At 40.2% G+C, this 20,991-nt stretch overlaps 1 protein-coding gene across 2 annotated transcripts; it reads right to left on the bottom strand.

Annotated features, from left to right (window-relative positions):
* Nucleotides 1-11,599: 11,599 nt before the first annotated feature.
* On the bottom strand, nt 11,600-20,885 carry MRPL15 (mitochondrial ribosomal protein L15). Of its 2 annotated transcripts, XM_059860638.1 has the most exons (6): nt 20,718-20,885; nt 19,658-19,815; nt 17,129-17,294; nt 16,537-16,660; nt 14,889-15,264; nt 11,600-13,443 (listed from the first exon to the last, which is right to left on the bottom strand). In XM_059860638.1, exons 1-5 carry the CDS (start codon nt 20,814-20,816, stop codon nt 14,927-14,929), a joined length of 885 nt encoding a protein of 294 aa, XP_059716621.1. In that variant the 5' UTR covers nt 20,817-20,885; the 3' UTR covers nt 11,600-13,443; nt 14,889-14,926. The 2 variants fall into 2 exon arrangements, with proteins under 2 accessions (XP_059716621.1, XP_059716613.1); XM_059860630.1 differs by having other exon boundaries at nt 12,555-15,264.
* Between the last annotated feature and the right edge of the window lie 106 nt (nt 20,886-20,991).

Here is a 20,991-nt window from a genome sequence, read left to right as displayed (position 1 = left end):
TTTTTGTCATCCTCAAATTGGCCATTTTGTGCTTGGGTCCACAGAATAGCACACTGCCAGATTTTAGGGTGAAAAGTATCCTCTTTGTAGGATATTTAGAGTATCATGCTATAAACAGGGACCACATACCACAAAACAGGTTTTCCATACTTTGGTTATGGAAATGAACATGAAAATGCTGTGTATTTGTATTGTACCTGATTTTCCAAGGCCACTTGTTCCCATATTTGACTGCTTGGTGATGTTTTCCCACCCAGAAAATTAAGTCTCAGCATACCTTCAATTCTTAATTTACAAGCCAGAGGAATAAATTTACCTCCACCAAACAGTAACTTCACAAGCAGGTCAGTGGGGCTGTTAGGAGAGTGATGTAGCTTAATGTAATTCTAATCCTTTTGAAATCTGGTCCAAACACATAATGCTTTATTGAATACTTTCCATCGCCATTTGAATCTATTTAGAGAAAGAAAATGTGTCTTTACAAGAGACCTTTGCTTTTTTGTATTGTAATACTTCTTTTCCTGGCAATCTTAAAGGATTTCACCACCACTTCATTATTTCAGTGTGGTAAGAGTATTCATCTTACCCTTGCTGACTTACAGATATCCTCAAGGACTGCAGCTGTAAACACCAGGAAATGTAAAGGTAATATGGTGGCAGCTTTCCCATTTACTAACCACTATCTTTCAAAACTCTCCTTCCCCCCCAAAGCTGCTGCTTCATTAATCTCCACGCGTGACTGAAAGCGTTAAAAGCTTTCACGGGTAATTCGTTACCAAAAAAGACTTCTGGGGGACATTTCCCACCGTTTTAAAGAGCTCGCTCTGCTGTGGTGCAAAACACATTTTGAAGCAGTCCTGCTTCGGAGCCCCCCCGAGACGTCCAGCCTCAAATCAGCAGGTTTTACTGCCCGGGCTGAGCAGGACGCGGAGCGCTCCGGCTCCCCCGGCGCTCGGAGCCGGGGTGCCCGGGGGAACATCTCCCCCCAGCGGCCGCTGCGCCGCTCTCCTTCCCCCCAGGGCTTGGATGTTCATTCTGGGGAGGAAAGAAACCCAAACAAACACTCTTCAGCCTTAATTATAATTTCTCGTAAGGCAGTGGAGGTGATGGGTGTACCGCTCACTGTGTAACTGCGTGCATCTCCCTGCCGATAGCCACCGGTAGTACTGTACCTGCAAAGCCCTGCAGATCACCACCGCCACTGGCAGAGCTATTCCAAGTGAATTAAACTCAAATTCAGTCCTGTGAATTGAATCTTTTCACGCTGCTTTGTATCTGTCTCCACCCTGCACATTTTTTCACTCGCCGTTTCCAAACAAGAGCAACAGATTTTCTTAATCAGTGTCAGAAAGAAATGCACTTGAAGAAGAAACTATCCACCAATGGCACAAACCCTACAGTGAAGAACAACACGTCTGCAAACTAGAGACTCCTGCTGCAGCCTTCCTCACTCCTGGCCCTTGCAGCTCTGGGAGACACTCAGCTCAGCCCCAGCCCCCACAGGGCAGCTGGCTGCTCCATATCATTGGTGCTGGTGTTTTACAATAAACGTATTTTGGTAGCTAGATCCCCTGGGCAGATGCCAGGAATTACCAGCCAGTCGCTTTCTCGAGCAGTGGAACATGCTGACCATGCTAGCCTCCCACAGAACTCAGTTAGCTCCCTTCTTGCTTCCCACCGAGTCACCCAGGCAGATGCATTCCCCAGTCCCAGCCAGAGAGGAAAAGAAGTTGGTTCCTCTCATAAAGTAGATTATTAGCATTTAAAAAAAGATATTTTTTAGGCAATTTGAAATGGGTCTACATCTGCAGCATGAGTTTAAGCAAAACATTATTCTTTATGATTGTCTGAGTGATCAATAAAAGTAACCACCAAGTCTTGCATGGCATAAGTTAAGAGGAAGGATAAATGCTCCTTTCACAGAAATTTAGGAAATTATCTTGTTAAGGAGAATCTTCTAGGCTGATAGCAGCTACCAATTAGAACTTTTATTCTCTCTACTGATTTGTGCTTTATGTATCTGTTCTGACACTGACCAACAAACTGTCTTCCTTGTTTAGAGGAAGCAAGTAAAAAAAAAAAACAACATAGCAGCATGTAAATGGAGGCAAAACTGGAACAAAGCAGCATATGAAAATTCAACTTACAGAGCTGAATTTGTGTTAAATACACTTGTAAAATTTTCAAAAATTTTAGGACTGTTGATATGAAAGCAGAAGGTTATATGTGCAGCTTCAGACCCACTGCAGGCGACCAAATGCAACAGTTACAGTTCTAAATTTTCCAACATTAAAGGGTATCAAGTCTGTATAAATCAGCGCAGCCGAAAGAGTAGTTCTTACTACTGTTACAAGCAGTATTATGACTTCTGCAGCTGTAAAATACTCAGGGGAGAAATGTTTGTTTTACCTTTGATGGGACATTTTGTGGATCATTTTTCATCCTTCCCCTCTCCAATCAGTACCTTTGTGTATCCTTCCAACAGCATGAAGGGCAGCAGATGCGCCCTCACTCACGGCTTAGGAGCAGCACCCTGCTAAAGCCTGGATTCTCCAGTTGAAGTCTGAGAGCCTGTGTTTGCTGTCTGGTGAGAGGAAAAGAACTCACTTTTAAGCCCCAATCTATGGGGGACATTTGAGATTCCACTCCCAGTCTTCCTCTTGTCTGCATGGGGCTTGTGGGACCTTTCCCTCTTTAGCACTTCTACTCCTCCATAAAGCAGAGCTGAAACAGTTCGAGAGGTTTCAAAAGAAAAGTTAAGGGAGCCAAATGCATGCACAAGCAGGCAAGTGTGTGCTGCTGCACAACATTTTTCCTTAGGGAATCGGATTAAAACACAGGAAAACTTGGCTCTATCATTCCCTGAATCCAACTAAGGGAATCGGCTTCTGACTGTATATGGATATTATAGGAAGCTGTCATATTCTAGGAATGCCAGCTGGCATTATTGTTAACTCCCAAAGTATATTTCCCCTCCTTCCCAGGTGGGCCTGCATCTAAGAGCTCTGCTATCTAATGAAGTTCTGGCAAAGCCAAAATGGCCAGTTCTTGCCCTGTCTGTGCCTTCCAAACTTTGTGAGCAATGGAAAACTAGTTATCAACCTCCCAGAAAAGCTATAGACTGCCAGGCATCAGGTCAAAGTTTTCCTTGAAAATTCTTTAAGATTATATACAAGGATGGTGTATTTTTGGCCACCAGGCTGGAGTTTGATTTAATCAGTGGTTTATGTACACTATGATTTCTACCAGAACAAAGTAGTAGCCAGGGAGTAGCTTGCTGATTGGATTTTGATTATCAGTCAAGGGGCAACAAACTACAGTATTTTCATAGTAAATAAGGGACACATTTGTTTTCAGATTGGATGTGAAAAAACCACAAAGATATGTAATCTAATTGATCTGAACAAATTAGTACAGATAGGTTAATCAGAATAGAAACGTGCCATGAGTCAGGATGACCTATGTCCTGTAGCGCTCAGTCATTTCTCTCATTTCTCTCCATGTCATCACAACCTTTTCTTTCATAATAGACCTGTGACCTGTTTATTTTAGTGAGAACTTTCTGTTCATGTTAATAATCTGAATAAGCTGATCATACAAAAAAAAAAAAAAAAGTAGATCATACATACAAAAAAATTCATTCATTCTCCAATGACCACAAAAGTTCACATGATGTCTTTATTTGGACTAGTTGATAAGCTTTTATAGGAAAGTGGAATTAGGAGTTTTCAAAAATTCCTGTTTCAAAAAGGAGTCAATAACACTCTAGGCAGAAATTATCACAAACTGCTGACTACTTCTGATAAAGAGTATTAGTGGGCAGAGATACAAAACAGTTTATCATTGTAAAATTATGTATTTCCAGGTGGTCTTTACAAAAAAAAAAACAAACCCAACAAACAATCTCAACATTATAAATTCTTCTACCTAAGGTTTCGTCAGTTGGTATTCTTAGAACACAGCCATGTAAAATACAAGGGAATGTGCAGTGGGGACACATCCTGAGTCACTAGAAGAAAACTAAGATCAAATAGGTACACTGAGCTTTAACTTTAATTTAACTGCAACTTCAGCTGTGAATGAAATTAGGAAATGCCATTGTACTTCACATTTGCAAGTATATGATGGGTTCAACAGCATTATCAATTAAAAACATGCAAAATCCAAGTAAAGTGGTGGTAAAGCTTACTATAAAAAAGGGAAATATAAGTGGCTTGACTCCTTGAATAGTCAGAAGTAGCTCTAAATCTCTGGCAATTTTGGATACAATACAATCAGAAGAGCTGCAGAACTACCTGCCTTACTTGTTGGTTCCTACATGACCTTCTGCTTCATGGTTCATGGTTCTGGTTCATGGTTCCTTCTGACAAAGGCATGTGAGTTTGAAACATCATTCTCTGCTTTAGTATGATGGCAGGTGGTTTTATGAGCATGCAGAACTGGGCCAGTGACTGTCCTGACTGGGTTTGACACTGCACAAAGAAAGGAAAGTCAATTCTTCCCCCATTGCCATGTGGCAGCTGATGGTGGGGCCTTGCAGGTGAGCTCTGTCAGAGGAGAACTCTTCCAAAACCCTGCGTTAGGCCAGGAAGCAGGTCAACCCTTCAGTTCCCAGTCCAGCCAACAAAGCATTTCAACCCAGAGATCCAGGACAGGAAGGACACAGGCTACTTTCCATCCAGGTCACAGCAGTGGAGAGGAAATGGGAGCACCTGTCTGGGTCACAGGGCTCTCTGTGTGCCACCATCTCCAGGCTGGTACAGTGCTGGAGGACTGTGATTACCACATGAAATAGGTGTCAGGGGGAGTTTTGAGCACAGGGGATTGCTCTGAGTGATTTCCCTTATGACATGGTTTAACCTCAGCCAGCAGCCAAGCCCCATGCAGTCACTCACTCACTGCCCCAACCAGTGGGATTGGGGAAAGATTTGGAAGGGTAAAAAAGAACTCACAGGTTGGGATAAAGACTTTAACAGGGAAAGCAGAAGCCATACACAAAAGCAAAGCAAAACAAGGAATTGATTCAGTGCTTCCCATGGGCAGGCAGGTGTTCAGCCATCCCCCATCACATGTAACAGTGACTTGGGAAGATAAATGGCATCCCTTCAAATGCCTCCCCACTTCCTACTTCTTCCCCCACTTTCTGTAGTGAACATGATGCCATATGGACTGGAATATCCCTTTGGTCAGTTGGGGTCACCTGTCCTGGCTGTGTCTCCTCCCACCCTTCTATGAACCCCCACCCCCCTCACCAGTGTGCCAGTACAGAAAGCAGAAAAGGGAGTAACAAAAACATCTCTGTGTTCAGCACAAATCCAAAACAGAGCTTCATACCAGCCACTGTGAAGAAAATCAACTCTATCCCAACCAAAACCAGCACACCTTGGCTCTGCCTGCACATGTTCCCATGTCTGCTCCACACCAAATCTTATTTTGGAGCAGACATGGACCTGGATGTACCCTTGGGCACCTGCTTTGGTGCTACTGCTACGAGTGCAAGAGCACATGACTGACAAAGACTGAGGCTCTGAGTAGGTTTTCCAGAGGTGGTGTCTACCAGTACGTAGAGATGGAGCTCTAACAGATGCCCTGCTTTTTTGTGCCTACTTATTTGATACTGGAGAACTTTATTTTTCCCCTTTGCTCTGAACAAAGGCAGGAATCCTGCACTTGGGGTCCAAAATAAAGAAAACAATTGGCTTAGTCTGACCAATTAAAAAAAAAAAAAAAAAAAAAAAAAAAATATATATATATATATATATATATATATATATATATATATATATAAAGAGTTCCTTATAAACTCAAGGATCACATTTAAGGCCTTCAGGTCTTCAGAGTCCCAAATATTTCTCTTTCAACATGAAAAATTTGAGGTCTCTTACCTACCCCTGGTCAAAGCCATGTTTACCTGTTCCCTGGCTTTTGTTCAGATTAATTAATTAATTAAAATTAAGTTTAGAAGTCAGGTTTTGTGAATTTTAAGAATAATTATTCAAAGTAACTATGCAATTGAACAACCTTATAAAATTTTGTTTGTGAGAGACGCCAAAGATGGCTGCAAGCACAAGAAAATACAACTTTCACCTCAGACAAACAATATCAGGTGATGGTTTTGAGATGTGGAATTGAGCCACCAGTTTTCAGAGAGGGAAAAAACCTTCAGTGTGTGTATGTGTTCTATAAGGTTTGCTATTCTCATTCCTAGTGCCACAGTGCTGTGAAGGAGAATTTGCCTTGGGAACATGCTAGCCTTCTCTCCAGAGGCTCGTCCTATCGACAGCAGTTAGCAGAGGAAAAATCAGTAGATTCTAAAATACAGAACCTTTATTTTTTCATGAGCTAATTAGAAACATGCCACAGATACAGAATCGGGGCCATACATAAAGTTTAGAGTGAGATATAAAAGATTATCTGAAGTAAAAAAGCTTGCCTTTTCCGTTCAACAACACAGGGCTTGTGCAAGTTCCTAGTTATTTCATTCAGGAAGAATCAAAGTTTCCTTTCAGGCACAGAAAAACATTGAGCTCTGACTCCTTGTGTAGTCAAACACAGTGCTAGTAGCAAACACAACCTCATTTCCAGTACTTCATTTAAATGACAAAAGACATTTTAAAGACAAAATATTCCTCCAATTGCAAGGACTGCTCCAAGAAGGCTTTTTTAGGGCTTCAGTATAGGGATTAGTGTGAAATCCATTAGCGTGTGCAGCCACTGAGACCCTCTGCAGTCTACTTTTGGAGTCAACACGTGACATGACTCCTTTGGTTCCAGTTGGGGGGCTGTTTTCCTAAATTGATATGTCTACTCCTTTTGGTAAAGGTTAAAAGTAAATCTCATCAATATGTTATACTCTCGAAATCCTAATCTACATAACCAAAGAAAGCATTCTGTAAGAGTCTTTTAGCTAAATTTTACTCTTCCTCTTTAATATCCCAGAACTCAGAGTGTTTCCAGCAGGATCTGCAATGATGATGGAACAAGTAGTGCTTTCCAGGTGGCAGCCTAATTGTGAGATGCTACCCTCTGGTCAGCAGACATCTGCAGGAAGAAAACTGCAACTCAGAGAATATTCCAATACATTTGATTTTGGATTCTTTGCCACAGGATGAGAAAGAATAATACAGATACTGCAGTCAGCCATGATTTTATTAAGGAAAAGTCAAAAAGAAAAAGCATGATGTTCTGAAGTTACTGTTGATTGCAATCAGCCACCTCAGTTTGCTCAGCACAGCTGGCATGAACAGTTCCCAGGAGACTGCATGCAAAATCCTCTACAACATCAGGTGAGAAAAAGCCTGCAAGATTTCTGAACTCCAACTTCAGAAGAGTATACTAGAAACAATGAAAGCAAAGGCCAAAAATGACGATGAAATTAACTAACCATTCACTTTGAAGTTTACACCTTGCAGACCTAGGTAAGAGTGAATAACGACTGAAGCAGAACACACGGAATTCCCATAGGAATAAATACATCTGGTCACTAGGTGTCAGCCTTGCCTCTACCAGGACACCCGACCTTCTTCTCCCAGTCCCCACTAAGCAGATGCTCCCAGCACCACAAATGACCGTAGCAGTCTCCTAATTAGGGCAGAGGAGCAGATGGAGAAGGATGTTTGTGCAGGGTGCCTGTGTACCTGGTAATATCATATTTGTTACCCTCAGGTTTGGATGTTGGAAACAAAGACAGGTTTCCTGCTGAGGAGATGTGACTGGATGTCACCTGCAGAGACAGCAGAGAAATTATGCTCTCTAACAGTGAGAATATCAGCAGGGTATTAGCAATGAATGAGTAAGTGTTTTGCAAGCCTCACAGTATTTACTGTTTATCCTAGAGCACCAGTTTCTGGAATATTGCCATCACATGAAAATGCTGGCTCCCACTTCTTAAATTTGCTTCTAGTCTTGCTGGACACAGGAACAATACTTGGAAACCAGATTCCTGCAGAGCTGAAAACTCCAAGGACAACAAAGAAAACCTAAAATGTATATTCTTTAAATAATTTCTTGACTACTTACAGTTCATAACAGTATAGTCAGCAAAAACAAAGCATAATTAAACATGTAGCACAGTTGCAGTGGTGTTGCAGAATACACATTTCTGACTATGGAATCTCTTCAGGGATTCTCATGCCCTGATTCTCACGTTCCCAAGTCTCCAAAATTAATTTTCCTTTGGCCCCAGCCTGTTATATACCATAGGTGAATGTCAGTACCCATGGTGGTCTGCTGCCATTGCAGTTTCCCAATATGCCATAAGCAAAGCCATCCAGCTCAGTCAAGAACAACAGCTGGAATTGGAACAACATGCAGTTTTCACAAGATGCAGCAGAAATTACTTGACAGGTTTTTACCTCCCATTTTCTTCTTAGGTTCTCTTAACGGACAGATAAGCTTTCCCATATCAAACATAAAATCAGAGCACCCCAGAGCTTCAACTCCCTCAGAGACATATAAATGAATGCACAAAAACTGACCCAGGTAGAACTTTACTACACAATCACATCCTCACTATGGTAATTCATTTCATGATCATCCTACAGTAAATATCTACCTTTAATGATGAACTTGGAAGGATGGAAGCCTTCCAAAAACAACAATAAAAACAAAGCCCAACAGCAAAGTCACATTTAGCTCAGAAATTTTACCTAAAAGTCAGGGCAGCAGCAACATCACATCACCCAAGTCCAACAAAAAAACAGCAGAATAATATTTTGTCTGGAACATTTTCAAGCCTAGTACATGGCCCATACTCAGACTGCCTGCTGCAATAAGCGCAATGGCCTTGCCAAGCAAAACAAAAACAAAAAAAAAAACCCCACGAGAAACAACAACAACAACAACAAGGGAAGGGATAAATGATTGCCTATGCACAAAAGCCAAGCACATCACCACCAAATCTGTCTTTTGTACTAACATCAAAAGCTGTCACAGTAGCTGTAGGGGGTACCCTACAGGATATACTGGATGCATCTTCTCAGATAGCAGTGAGACAGCATCTGTGTTTAAGCATCTCAGTCACCTTCTCTAGCAGCACTTGTGAAGCAGACACCTCAAGAGAGGCACCATTCTGCTCTCCCAATTTTTTCTTTTGCAAATTCAGGCGAGTTTCTATTCTTTCTTTATGGAGTAAACATATACATTAGAACTAGCACAAACATCAGAACACATTACACAAGGGTCAAAGAAGGCAGGCCAGCAGGCAAATTTTGAGCAGAAGCATCAATGCAGGGCTGGGAACTGGGAGTCATCCACTTTGAAAGTCAGAGACTTCCAGGTGGGGATGTCACCAATTTCTGTATCCTGGAGAAGCTGCTGTCTCCAATAGTTTTAAAATAACACTGTCTGATTGCCAGCATCTCGCCTCTTGTGGCACCAATAGACCCTCTAGACTGCTTTTTTTCACTAAGTAATTTTAAGAGCATGCTTATTTTCAAAGATAAATACAGCCTAGTAGATCAGGTTTCACAAGATCCCAATGGCAGAGCTCAGCAACACACACTGGCAAGATGTTGATCCTGTCCAGGAATTCTGACCATTAACTTCAAATATCTCGGGTCACTGAAAAAAAAGAGTGTGATTCTGCTCCAGATGCTGGGGTTTTGGGTGCATACAAGAGGGCTATGTTACAACTCCTGTCACAGTCAGTGGAGTCTAGAGTGTGACTGAACTGCTTAGATGTCTGGTCCAAGATGAAAATGGCCTTTCTCTAGGCTCTAGACAATGATTGTATCAATCACATTACTCCAAAAGCAGCAAGACTCCTATGAGAGGAGTTTGAAGTATTGTTTACATGTAAGCAATGTAAATTTAGACCTGCGTTAATTTGGAAACTAACACAATACCTCACTATAATAACTGCATAAGAAACGTGTATTCCAATTTTTGCAGCACTGGACCACAGCTATGTTCAACTAAAAAATGCATCTTCCTTGCCAGACACCAAACGAATTTATTTTCTTAATTTAAGGTACTCTGCACAGGGAGCAAACTATACCAGCATCACAAAAACCCCTAGGGAACTAGTTTACCATAAATTTACATATCAACTTATTTTTCATCGGCCACTTTATGTCCACAAACTTCTAGCTCTCATTATCTGCCCAAGGAATAAAAAAATGGCAGATTTTCAGGCTGAATACAGACTAACCTGCCCATATTTAGAGACTAAAACCCAGACAGGACAATGCTACCATGAGACAGAATAAATCTTACAGAGGCTGAAGAAAAGTGCAAGGAGAGACAGATTTGGGCATTGGTCCATTGAATGCAAAATTGTCTATCCTTTCATACTGGTATCTAGTGTGTGCAATTCTGATTTAAGTGCACAGGCACACTTCTAGGAGTGTTCATTGACTGATAAACACCAAATCCTTTGCTCAAAGGGCCCTCCAAGTTGCTTGGCATGTAGCTTGGAATCTACAAGGTTAACAAGTAAACAACATTGCTGTTGACATTTTTAACAACAAAAGCAACACCAGTCCAGGAAACTCTAGCCAATCCCCCCCAACCCCCCCATATAAACAGATGCAGGAATGATCAACACTTTTCCTGCTCCAGAGGCACATAAAACAACCAGATTTTCAAACCCAGAGTGGGCCAGACAGGATGACACTGTGAGAATGATTGAGCCCTGTAGTTCCCACCACTACAACGGGAAAGGTGAGAAGAGACCTTGGGAAGATGCAGATGCTTCAGAGGGAACATTAAGCACAGGAGACAGAATACATCTGAGGATAGTTTGCTTCCACTGAAAAACCATCCTTCTTTAGACTATGCTGTATATTTCTGCTACAAAAGACTAAGAGGAGCCACCTAGGTGGGAGATAAAGGAGCTTAAAACGTTCATATTTTCCTCTAATGGGCAAGAGCCCTGTCACATTTGGACCTCTCTTTTCAAAGAGTAAACCATAACCTTAAACTGTGCGGATTGTGAGCTATGTAAAATTATTCCTGTCTGATTATATTTTTCGAAAATTTTAAAACGTAAAGCTGCATATAGAATATTAAACTGGACATTTTGCATATACAGACCATTTTCATAGTTTAGATGTAGGCAAAGCTTAAATATTTAAAATATGGGACTTGTGCAACAATTTCAAATTGTTTAAAAAACTTGTGTTAAGCAGTGCAAAATTAGTTTTGCATTAGCCTTTAAGGTTTTAATATAGAAAATAATAGAAAATAGAAATAGTAGTAGAAAATAATAAAACAGTAATGAGAAGGTATCTTCATAATTGATCACTTTTATATGACTTCCTGAAGGACTAACATCAATTATGCTTCTATGTCAAAACAATGCTGGCACACTGCCAGCAAAGATTCAGATCAGGGGCACTGATTTAATTTATTCCTTTTTGGAAATCAGTGGATTGTACAGTCAACTTTTGACTGTTAAACACAAATTTTATATGAAGTATAATGAAGCCATGTTATCACTGTTATACATATAAGAAAAGGGAAAACACATATTTTAATCCATTTCATTTTGAGTCTGCAGTCAGCCACCTGTAAGTATAGCATCGACTGGCTGCAGTCCGTAGAATCTGTTCCCAAGAAACACGTGATTTCTAATTATCACAGGATGAAACAAGGTATGGACAGGTTTACAGACCTTTATTTAGATTGCAGTCTCACATCTGTAATCAGTTTCATCGAGTAGTCATTCAGAAGTATGATGTTGCTGATAAAAATCGACATGGCTTTCAGCATTTTGTGACATGAATAAAAGCTCCTTTTCCTCAGCTACCCTATAATACTTTTCCACCTACAGTAGATTGGGTACTTCTTGCCATGTCACACTTGTTGCACATGAAAAAGCCCTGTCAAAACAAGATATTCAAGACAATCCTTTATCTTATGAACATGAAAACATGGTCCATATACCTAAGTAATGAGAATGGCTTTAGATGCCAGCATTGACTTAGTCTTGCCCCAGGAAGCCTAACATATAAACAACAGTCCTTTGGGACACTGTTTATTATAGACTTATTAGAAACCTTGTCAATAACTTGTGCTTTTGACAATTCTGTATTTGGTTGCTAGGAGACTTGTGTTCCTGATGAGATAAAATGAACAGGAAATCCTCTATAGCTTTGTGACTTTTTGCACTAGTAAATAAAAATGCAAACAACTGATACAAAATACTGGCTACTGTTAACAGAAGTGAGAAAAAAAGACAAGCATTGCTTATTTTATTAATAAAGGAACATACAGCCCTTTTTTGCCCTCTCCAACTATAAGATGATAAAAGATCACCTTTATAAAGTAGAATGACCGGATTTTGTGGAACGTGGCTGTTTTGGCTCCAAAGTATTTGTAGCGTTGTAGTATCAGAGCCAGGATACAGCTGCCTTGTGACTAAGACATCGTTCACTGAATAAGTGCTATCCAATCCCTCAACGTCACCAGACATCTGTTTCCTGTTTTCATTCTTTCTTTCACTGTTATCATTTTATCCAAGTTACCCTTTCACCTGAAAGCCATTCAGAAACCTACAGAAACCAGTGCATGCACGCAGGAGTGTGTATCAAAGAAGTTGATTAAGAAAAAAATTGCTGAGAGCAATTTGTTCATTTTAATACAAAGAGCAGAAATGGAAACAAACTTGCCTTCCCCCGTCTTCTCCTCCCCAAAATACACAATGATACATAAACACTTTTGTCTTCTGGTCTTCACTAATATGACTAACTTCCTTCTTCACTTCCAGTTAAGTAGCTTTCCTGTTGAGTACCACCACCTCCACAAAATACAATTGTGAATTGATTCATAAAAACAGAAACATTATGGCACAAATAAGGGAAGGCAATAAATACTCTTCCCCCTCTCCAACTCCTTCCCAAATGGAGGCAGTAGTAATATTGTTATTGTAAAGTTATTGTAATAACAAAAACTTGAAAAAAAAGAAAAAGAAAAAAGTATTGCTTGTCATTAAGGTTCTTACCAACAATCATCAGGATGCAGAACAGGATACATCTAAAGTGAGAAAGTTATTTACTTCACATTCAAGTTAACACCAACTGTACTTTTTTTGGCACACAGTATTATTCTTAATGTGCCAAAAAAGTGTTGGACACCTTATCAAATATGAATGTTAATGCCACTAAAACAAAATTCCTGCTATTCATAGTCCAACTTTATATTGCTGTTGTTTTAGTACATGTCACCTATACTTAAACCCCAAGTTAGAGGAATGAACATTACTGATACCATTTAACACATATTAACAAGGAACAATTGAAGTTGAAGAGTAAGTTGTCAAAATTTAGTGACTTTTTATTCTTAATCTCTTGATTTCAGATTATTTAATCAGAATGAGAAGACTTCTTTCATTTTGTTCTGTGATAACAGTCATATTAATTGATCAGGAAGGTTGTTGAGTGAAGGAAAAATCTGGGCTGATTAACAAACACCAACAGAAATTCATCCGCTTCATTTTATTGTCTGAAAGAAAAAGAAGATTTTTCTTAAATCCTCCCCCATTGAGATATACCAGCAAAATACAGATGTTGCACAGGAGAAAGAGGAGATTCTAGCACACAGAGGACTCTCCCTATGAGATGGGATGGTTTGGCAGCTACAGGAAACTCTAAGTAGCATTTCCAAAGGCACATCAAAATTGGAAAGCAAGATGACATCTCATGTTCTGTTCTCCTGAACTGTTTCCTGCATTCTTATAATCAAATTAAGACTATTTTAAAGCCAAATTCAGCTTCCATTAAACCACGTAATTATGAAGCAGCTCATTAACTTCCAAGCAGACAGAGCACATTCTGATACATCATCTTGGTCTCCCTTCTCATCCTCCTTTACTGTCTGGTTCACTGTCTCAAATGCCCAGTCCACACAATGCCCAATGCTTCCACACAAAACCTACAGTACTCTTGCATTGTAATAATGCAGTATTCTGGAGAGACTGATAAAACAAACCTTTGTTGAAGAGTATTTTTCAAGACTTAATCAAGTTGGCGTGATTAAAATGTTGTCTCCCATGAGAACAATTTGCTCATAACTTTTCACAACATTTAAATTAATTTGTCCACTGTCACACATGCAATCTGTGATCAAGCTGAAAACTGAATTCTAACTGTGTACTATGTCCATCACATCCCCATCCTTCATAATCAGCTGTCACTGTCCTTCATTGACTCTGGATTCTGCTATGCATTTTTATTAATAACACTACATTTGTGTCAGGACAAGTTTTAAATTCTGAATAATAAAAGCCATTGAATTAAGACAGCTATCTACCCTCTCCAGCCCCAAATTTAGATAGAAAGTTATGTTTAACAGCACTCTCTGTCCTCCTCAATTGCATATGAAGAAATAAAAGAAAAATCAAGATCTCTCAAGCTCTAGTGCTATTGATGGCAATGGCAAAATCCAAAATATAGCTATGGAATTGAAGAGGTTAATGCAATCTTTAGTACTTTATTTCTGGTTCTTTTTACTTTTCCCCAACCAAAAATACCTCTTAGAGCTATTCAAGATACATTTTCTAGAACTTATAATTTTATGCAATACGACTGTAAAACTAATTTTGGTTTTGTACAGTCAAGTTTCCGATTTTAAACTGAGAAGGGGAAATATAAACTAATTATTAGGTCAAATGACTCTTTGGAATTATCCTCTGAAGCAAATGCAACACTGAAACCTTTTGTCTGAAAAAAATAACTGGCCAACCATTGGAAGAGAAAGTGCCCAGACCCCACTTTATGTCAGACTCCACATTGTTTTAAAATGTTAAGACTTCTGATACACTCTATTATGACAATAAAAAAGTTGAGAGCTACACCAGAAGATTACATGAAGAAAAAAATGTTTTTTCTAGTATAATAGGAGTCTTAAAAACAAACAAACACACACCACTTCTACCCATTATTTCATACCCAGATGTTTCCTGTACACCTGCAATTGTGTCCTGAATTCATGAGCTGTAGTATTTCAACAGTCTCTCATCAGTTGGTTTCAGAATTTTCTTGTCTGCCAGGTTTACAATCCATCCTGGAGCAAGACCAAAAAATATCTGTCTAGGATCCTTGCGTGCACTTAACATCTTAAAGAGTTCATCCTTAGTTATGTCTGGTAAGACATAGCCATATTTCTTGGCAAGTTCCAGCCTGGCTTCTGCAACCTTAGATGGATCTGCCAGGTAGCCCCGATTCCTGGGATCTGTGTAGTAACGGACGAGGTCTTCAGGTGGGAGCATTCGCTTTGGGATTGGTTTGCCACGCAGGAAAAATACTACTGGCTTGATTAAAATTTCTGTGGGCAAACATGAGAGAAGGTTAGTGATGGCACTTCATATCACAGATTTAAAGACATTAAATGACATCTTCTTATTCTGTACTGAATTAGTTACCACACTCGCATCAAAAAGGACCAAGCAAAAAAATTGAATCTCAAGAATACTCTTGTTCAGAATGAGATAGTGGTTTGCAAGTTTCACTTAACCATACAAAAAACTCTGTTTTAACTGATATTTATAATGCCAGTCTGGAAGAGTTGCTACTTCTAATACATTTAGAATGACTACTTGGGAAAGATAACCATAACTAAACTCATTTACATGATTATTTCCCAGTTTGAAACAATGCATTTGCATGGCTATTTACACAGCGTACCAACTAATGTCAAATTTAGTGCTTCTATGAGCATTTAAAATAAAGTTTCAATGGCACATGCACCTATTCAGTCCTTTGTGAGATTATTTTATGTTCTTGAAATTCTACTGATTTTAGCAAATTATATTCCAGAACCTTTTAACCTTATTATTTTTACTATTTTGTGGAACAAAAAAAAAAAAATACCAGAACTTATATCACCCTAGGGTAACATATTTTGCACACTTAAAATGTCTATTCCTCTTCTTCTCAGCCTCATTCACACATGAAAGCTGTGTTATTGTCAATAAAAACTGCATGAATGAATGTTAGGCAGGATGCAGCCTCAAGCAAAGCAAAGCCTCATTCTTCAGTGAAAGTGTTCTGAGAACAATAGCCATTTTAACTAGAATGATTCTGAGCTTCTGTAACTTACTTCCTCACTTTAAGTGGAAAAGTATTTTAAATTAAAAATATAAACATCCACAGTGTTTTTTAAATCTATTTTTTCCTGAGTTTTCTTAGTGCTATTAAACAGGGGAAACAGAAGACAAAAATGCAGCAAAACATATTTTTAGTTCCTCTATTTACAAAGCTATTCAGATTTCCTTAACTGGTTGATTGGTATACAATTACTAACACTGGAAGAGCTAAACAGGTGAATGGTTAAAAAAGGCAAAATTGAGGATGCATTATCATTCCTCACTGGGGGCTAGAACTAGATGATCTTTAAGGTCCTTCCCAACCCAAAGTATTCTATGATTCTATAAATATACATGTAACTGTTTTTGAAGCTTAGAAGTTGATTACTTTCTACTAAGAACTGTGTTTGAAAGTTTGATTTGGATCATTTAATCTCTGCACATCCAAAAAAAAAAAAAAAAAAACCAAAAAAAACCCCAAAAAAACCCCAGAAATTAAAAGAAGTTCTTACCCAAGCTCCTTGGGTCATAGAACGATGTTGTTACTACGCCTCCGTTTTTTTCTATCACCGCAATTGCTAATTCAGATGCTCTCTGCACTTCAATATTTACTTTTGCTGCAAAAATATCAGCACCCTGTAAATTTCAACACATATTACAGTAACATTAAAATGAGTATTTTAAGACACATGTTTATTCTTCTCTAAGAACTTGTAAGGAACATTAAATCCTGCAAAAATATTATGAATTGTCTGTTCCGTGCACAAAGTTAAGTAACCAAGTTGCTCTCAGTCACATGGGCTGAATTAAAAAACCTTTCAATTTCCAGAATAGTCATACATTTTTTCAGTACATTTTAGTTTTCTGTTGTAAAACACTTCTTCAGCCTTTTGTTAGGTACTTCTTAACTCTGATTTCTGCAGTCCCTTGTGTATGAAGACATCCTCCAGAGTTATTTCTTTTTTTGCTGACACACAGTGCCCTCTAGTGGATTTATGATGAACAAAAGTCCCACAGCAAACGAATTTGGAGAATCAAAGATGCTTCCAAACCATGGGAATGACAATCTGAAAGCCTGAAGTACCAAGTGTGTTGTCTGCATACCTCCTCCACGAGCTGAACACCATAATCCCTCTTGAGAGGCTGCACTGTCACACCTCTGGCATTAGTGAGCTGAGTTAAGTCAATCGGCTGCGTGGGGTCAACTCTGCCCAAATCAATCAGGTACTGCAGCCTCCGAAGACTCAGAGGCTGGTACTGACGTCTGAGGCTGGGGTGAGAAAGACAAAAAAAACCCAAACAAACAAACAAAAAAACAAACAAAAAACAAACAAAACAATGAGTAATTTACCAAACTAAAGTTTTAATAGCAACTGGTCAACTGAGATATTCTGGTTTTTATCTAGTCCTAAACCAAAAAACTAAAACATTACAGTGTCAACACATCTTGGCAAACCAACAAGACTGTAAATAATGACCACTTTCAAAGTGAATCCACCTTGAGTGCTTTGCTGATAAGACTGTCAAAAAACCAAAGAACTCCTCCCATACAAACACAGTCAAAGACTATCAGCAAAATTCTGTACATGCATAGTTTACAAACAAGATTTTCTGATCCATTACCACTGTACCCAACATCTCAGAAAGTACTCAGTGAAAGGAATCTCCCTCAAAACACCATCAAGGAAGAGAAATATTGAGGAAATATGCATTAACCCACATTCCTCAAAGGGAGCTGGAATCTCATGCCATTGCCTTCAGCAGAACCTCCGTTTGTTTTTTCTCAAGTTCTAACTTTACTGTACAAACCAATCCCTAGCACAGTTTTCCAAAGCCAAAGTCTGTTCCTGTCTATACAAACCACTTATGCTGATACCCAAAACTTAAACCTAAAATCCATTTGATGGCTGCTATTGGAAGGCTTTGAGTGGCAGCTCACAAACTGGGAAGCAGCTGATCTCTGTTACTGGCAAGCCACGCACAAAGGACAAGCAACAAGAATTTTTGCTGTCAGACAGCCCCTTACAGAGAAAGGGCTCAAGAAGTGGGGGCAGAAGGAGGAGTGAGGTGAAGATAAACAGGCTGAACATTGTTCAGCGTGCTCCCTCCACCCCAACAGCATCACTCGAGTGCACTTACAGTGCTCACCACAGGAACATTTACAGCAGCCTGACACTGAATTTTTGCAAACAACATTGAAACTCAGAGTACTTTTTTTTTTGTTTTCACATGCTGTCAGATGTTGTTAAAAACAGCAAGATTCTAATAACTTCTTGTCACTGCAGGAGGCTGGATTTTTGCTGATGGTTATTCATGAACTTTTGACCACTATTACCATAAGAAGCTGAGTGTCTGCATTCTGCAGCATTTCCTTTGCAGGACTGTGGATTTACACTCTGCCTTCAGCTACTGAAAGTGCTTCTTGTTTACCCTCATAATAATTTAGCAAACAGGAGGAAATAATAGTACCTGGAAATAGAATTTGAGTCACATCTCAAAACTATTAAGATTCAGAGGAAACCCTTAAACTGGGACAAGTCTGTAAGTTCTACTGCATGCATTAAGAATGGAAATATAAAAGTGCTCAGCTATTTGATGAAGTGGTATCAGGAAATGGAACATTAAATCAAGTCTAACAATTCACAAATACACATTAGTCTTTTCATCCTTGAACTGTCTGCTTGCTGTAGCAGGCTTTTGTTACTACTGCCTGTAACAGCATCGTATGGACACAGAAGTTTGCAAGACCAGATCAAAAAGCAACAAAATGGTTGCTGGCCCAGGTAACACAAATGCTATCTGATGAAGCAAACCCAGCTTTCAAAAAAATGTTATACATTTTAATCAAAATTTTTTAAATTATCAATATAAGCGAAGGAAAATTGGAAAATGCTGACATGCACCTCTCCAGGTAAGAACAGTGACTGGAGAAAATACATTAAAAAGATGGAATAAGGACATGACACAAACACAATGTGAACAAAGGACAGAAGTATTAAACAAGGCAAAATGCCCAAGAAGAGCAATGGTGAAAGGTGATTTAATGCCTCATCCAGCAGATTTGGTATTAAAGAGCTTACTAGGGTCCTAGATGTAACAGAGCACAGACAGACAAACACCACAGTGTCAGAGGGCTGAAAAGGTAGAATCATGAAGAGAAGCAGAACTGTTTGGCCGGCAGCAGATCAGAGGTTCCGGTGAACAAAGTGAGGAGAAACAACAAAACAAGGCTTTGGATTACACTTCCATGCCCAACATCCTCACTCCAGTCACTGGGACTGCTCCCATTCAGTTCACTGGGTTATGAAGCAAAAAGAAAAACAAGCAGGAATGAAGAAATAGTTTCAGAGGAGAAATTCACTCAGCTGGAGAAGGAAAGGTAGTCTGCTACACATGAAGGATTATGAGGAGAAGAGAGTAAATAAGCAGATGTGCAAAACAGGAAATAATTAATTAAAAGAATAATCTCACAAGAAATGGGAGATTCTTCTGGTAAACTAGCTAAAAACCTGAGAGGAATTTAGGAAGCTGAACTTTTTCAGTTAGGCCTGTTTTGGCATCCTGGATTCTTGCTTCAGGAGAAAGATCAAGAAATGCAGACGATTAATTTCCAGGTAAACATTTAGAACTTACCTATGTCCCTCATTAAATCCATATTTTGGTATGGCCAAGTAAAATGGAGTTTGGCCACCCTCAAAGCCCAGTCGAGGCCGATTCCCTCTTTGTCTTTCTCCTTTGTGACCTCGGCCACACTTCCTACCCCCGTACCTTCCACGGCCACGTCTTCTCTCCTTCAAAACAATCAATGGTACATTTAGACAATTATTGCAGAAACCAGTACCTACAAAACATTAGTTTCAGAGACATACACAACTGAGAAAATGCTGATTCTTGAGGAAAAATTAAATTATAGATCTTTTCTAAGTGGAAAAATAGAAAAGCAGTTAATGTGATTTTTGCAGAGCACAGCTTTAGGCTGGCATCACAAATAGTCTGGGGACAAGTCAGCTTCCTTTGGTGGCAAGGATGGTCGAGTCTAGCACAAAACTGCACTTGAATTCCATACTATTCAGGAGTCTTCAGCACTTTTAGAAGAGTGCTGCATGCTATTCCCCTCTCAGTTCCTACGGTTTCAGACTTTGAACCTCATCTCCCTGTTCAATCATATTAATATATAATATAAACTAATATAAACCACAAGGGTTTCTCCCTGGTTTCTTTTCATAATTTCTCTACCACTTTATAAGGACACATATCACAGGTTTGTTTTCAAGAAGTAAGAATATTAGCTGGCATAATATTCCTTTCCTCTGTACACCTTCTAACCTTCCATTTCCAAACATATTACTCCATCCCATAAACATCTGAGAGTTCGAAGCCTTTTACTCTTCCCCTCCAGCCCCAGCAATGCCCTGAGGTTCAGCCAGCACCACCACCAGCCAGCTCTATGGGGATGGCCACACATCGGCCACAAGGCACGCGAAGGGCAAGCGGCGGGCCAACACACACACACACAGCAGTGCCATCCGCTCCTCTGCCTCTCCACGCCTCCTCTGGCCAGGCGGCTCTCCCGGCCGTGCCAGGACGGTGTCCTTCTGACAGCCCGGGGGCAAAGCACACCGGGACGGGGCGCGCCCGTTGCCGGGGCACAGTCCTGCCGCCAGGGCCCAACTGGCAGGCCGCAGGCACTCACCCTCTTTTTGGAGCCGGGGTTGGGCCTTAAGTTGGCCAGGCTGACCCTGGGCAGCGAGCGCAGCAGCTCCAGGCCCCGGTTCACGCCGCTACCGCTCATGGCCGCTCCCTGCCAAGGGCGCCCGCGGAGATCGCGCCCGGCCGCGGCGCTTTACGGCAGCGCCGTAAACCGCAGCTGCCGCGCCTTCGCAGCGGTGTCGCGCAGGCAGCGGCGGCGGGCCCGGTGTTCCGGCGGTGCCGGACCTCAGAATTTCAATGGTCGGGCACAGGGCGCT

The sequence above is a fragment of the Haemorhous mexicanus genome, chromosome 1 (assembly GCF_027477595.1).
Source record: "Haemorhous mexicanus isolate bHaeMex1 chromosome 1, bHaeMex1.pri, whole genome shotgun sequence".
NCBI classification, from domain to species: Eukaryota; Metazoa; Chordata; class Aves; order Passeriformes; family Fringillidae; genus Haemorhous; species Haemorhous mexicanus.
The sequence above is the reverse complement of the archived record's forward strand: the minus strand, read 5'-3'. Positions and strand labels throughout refer to the sequence as shown.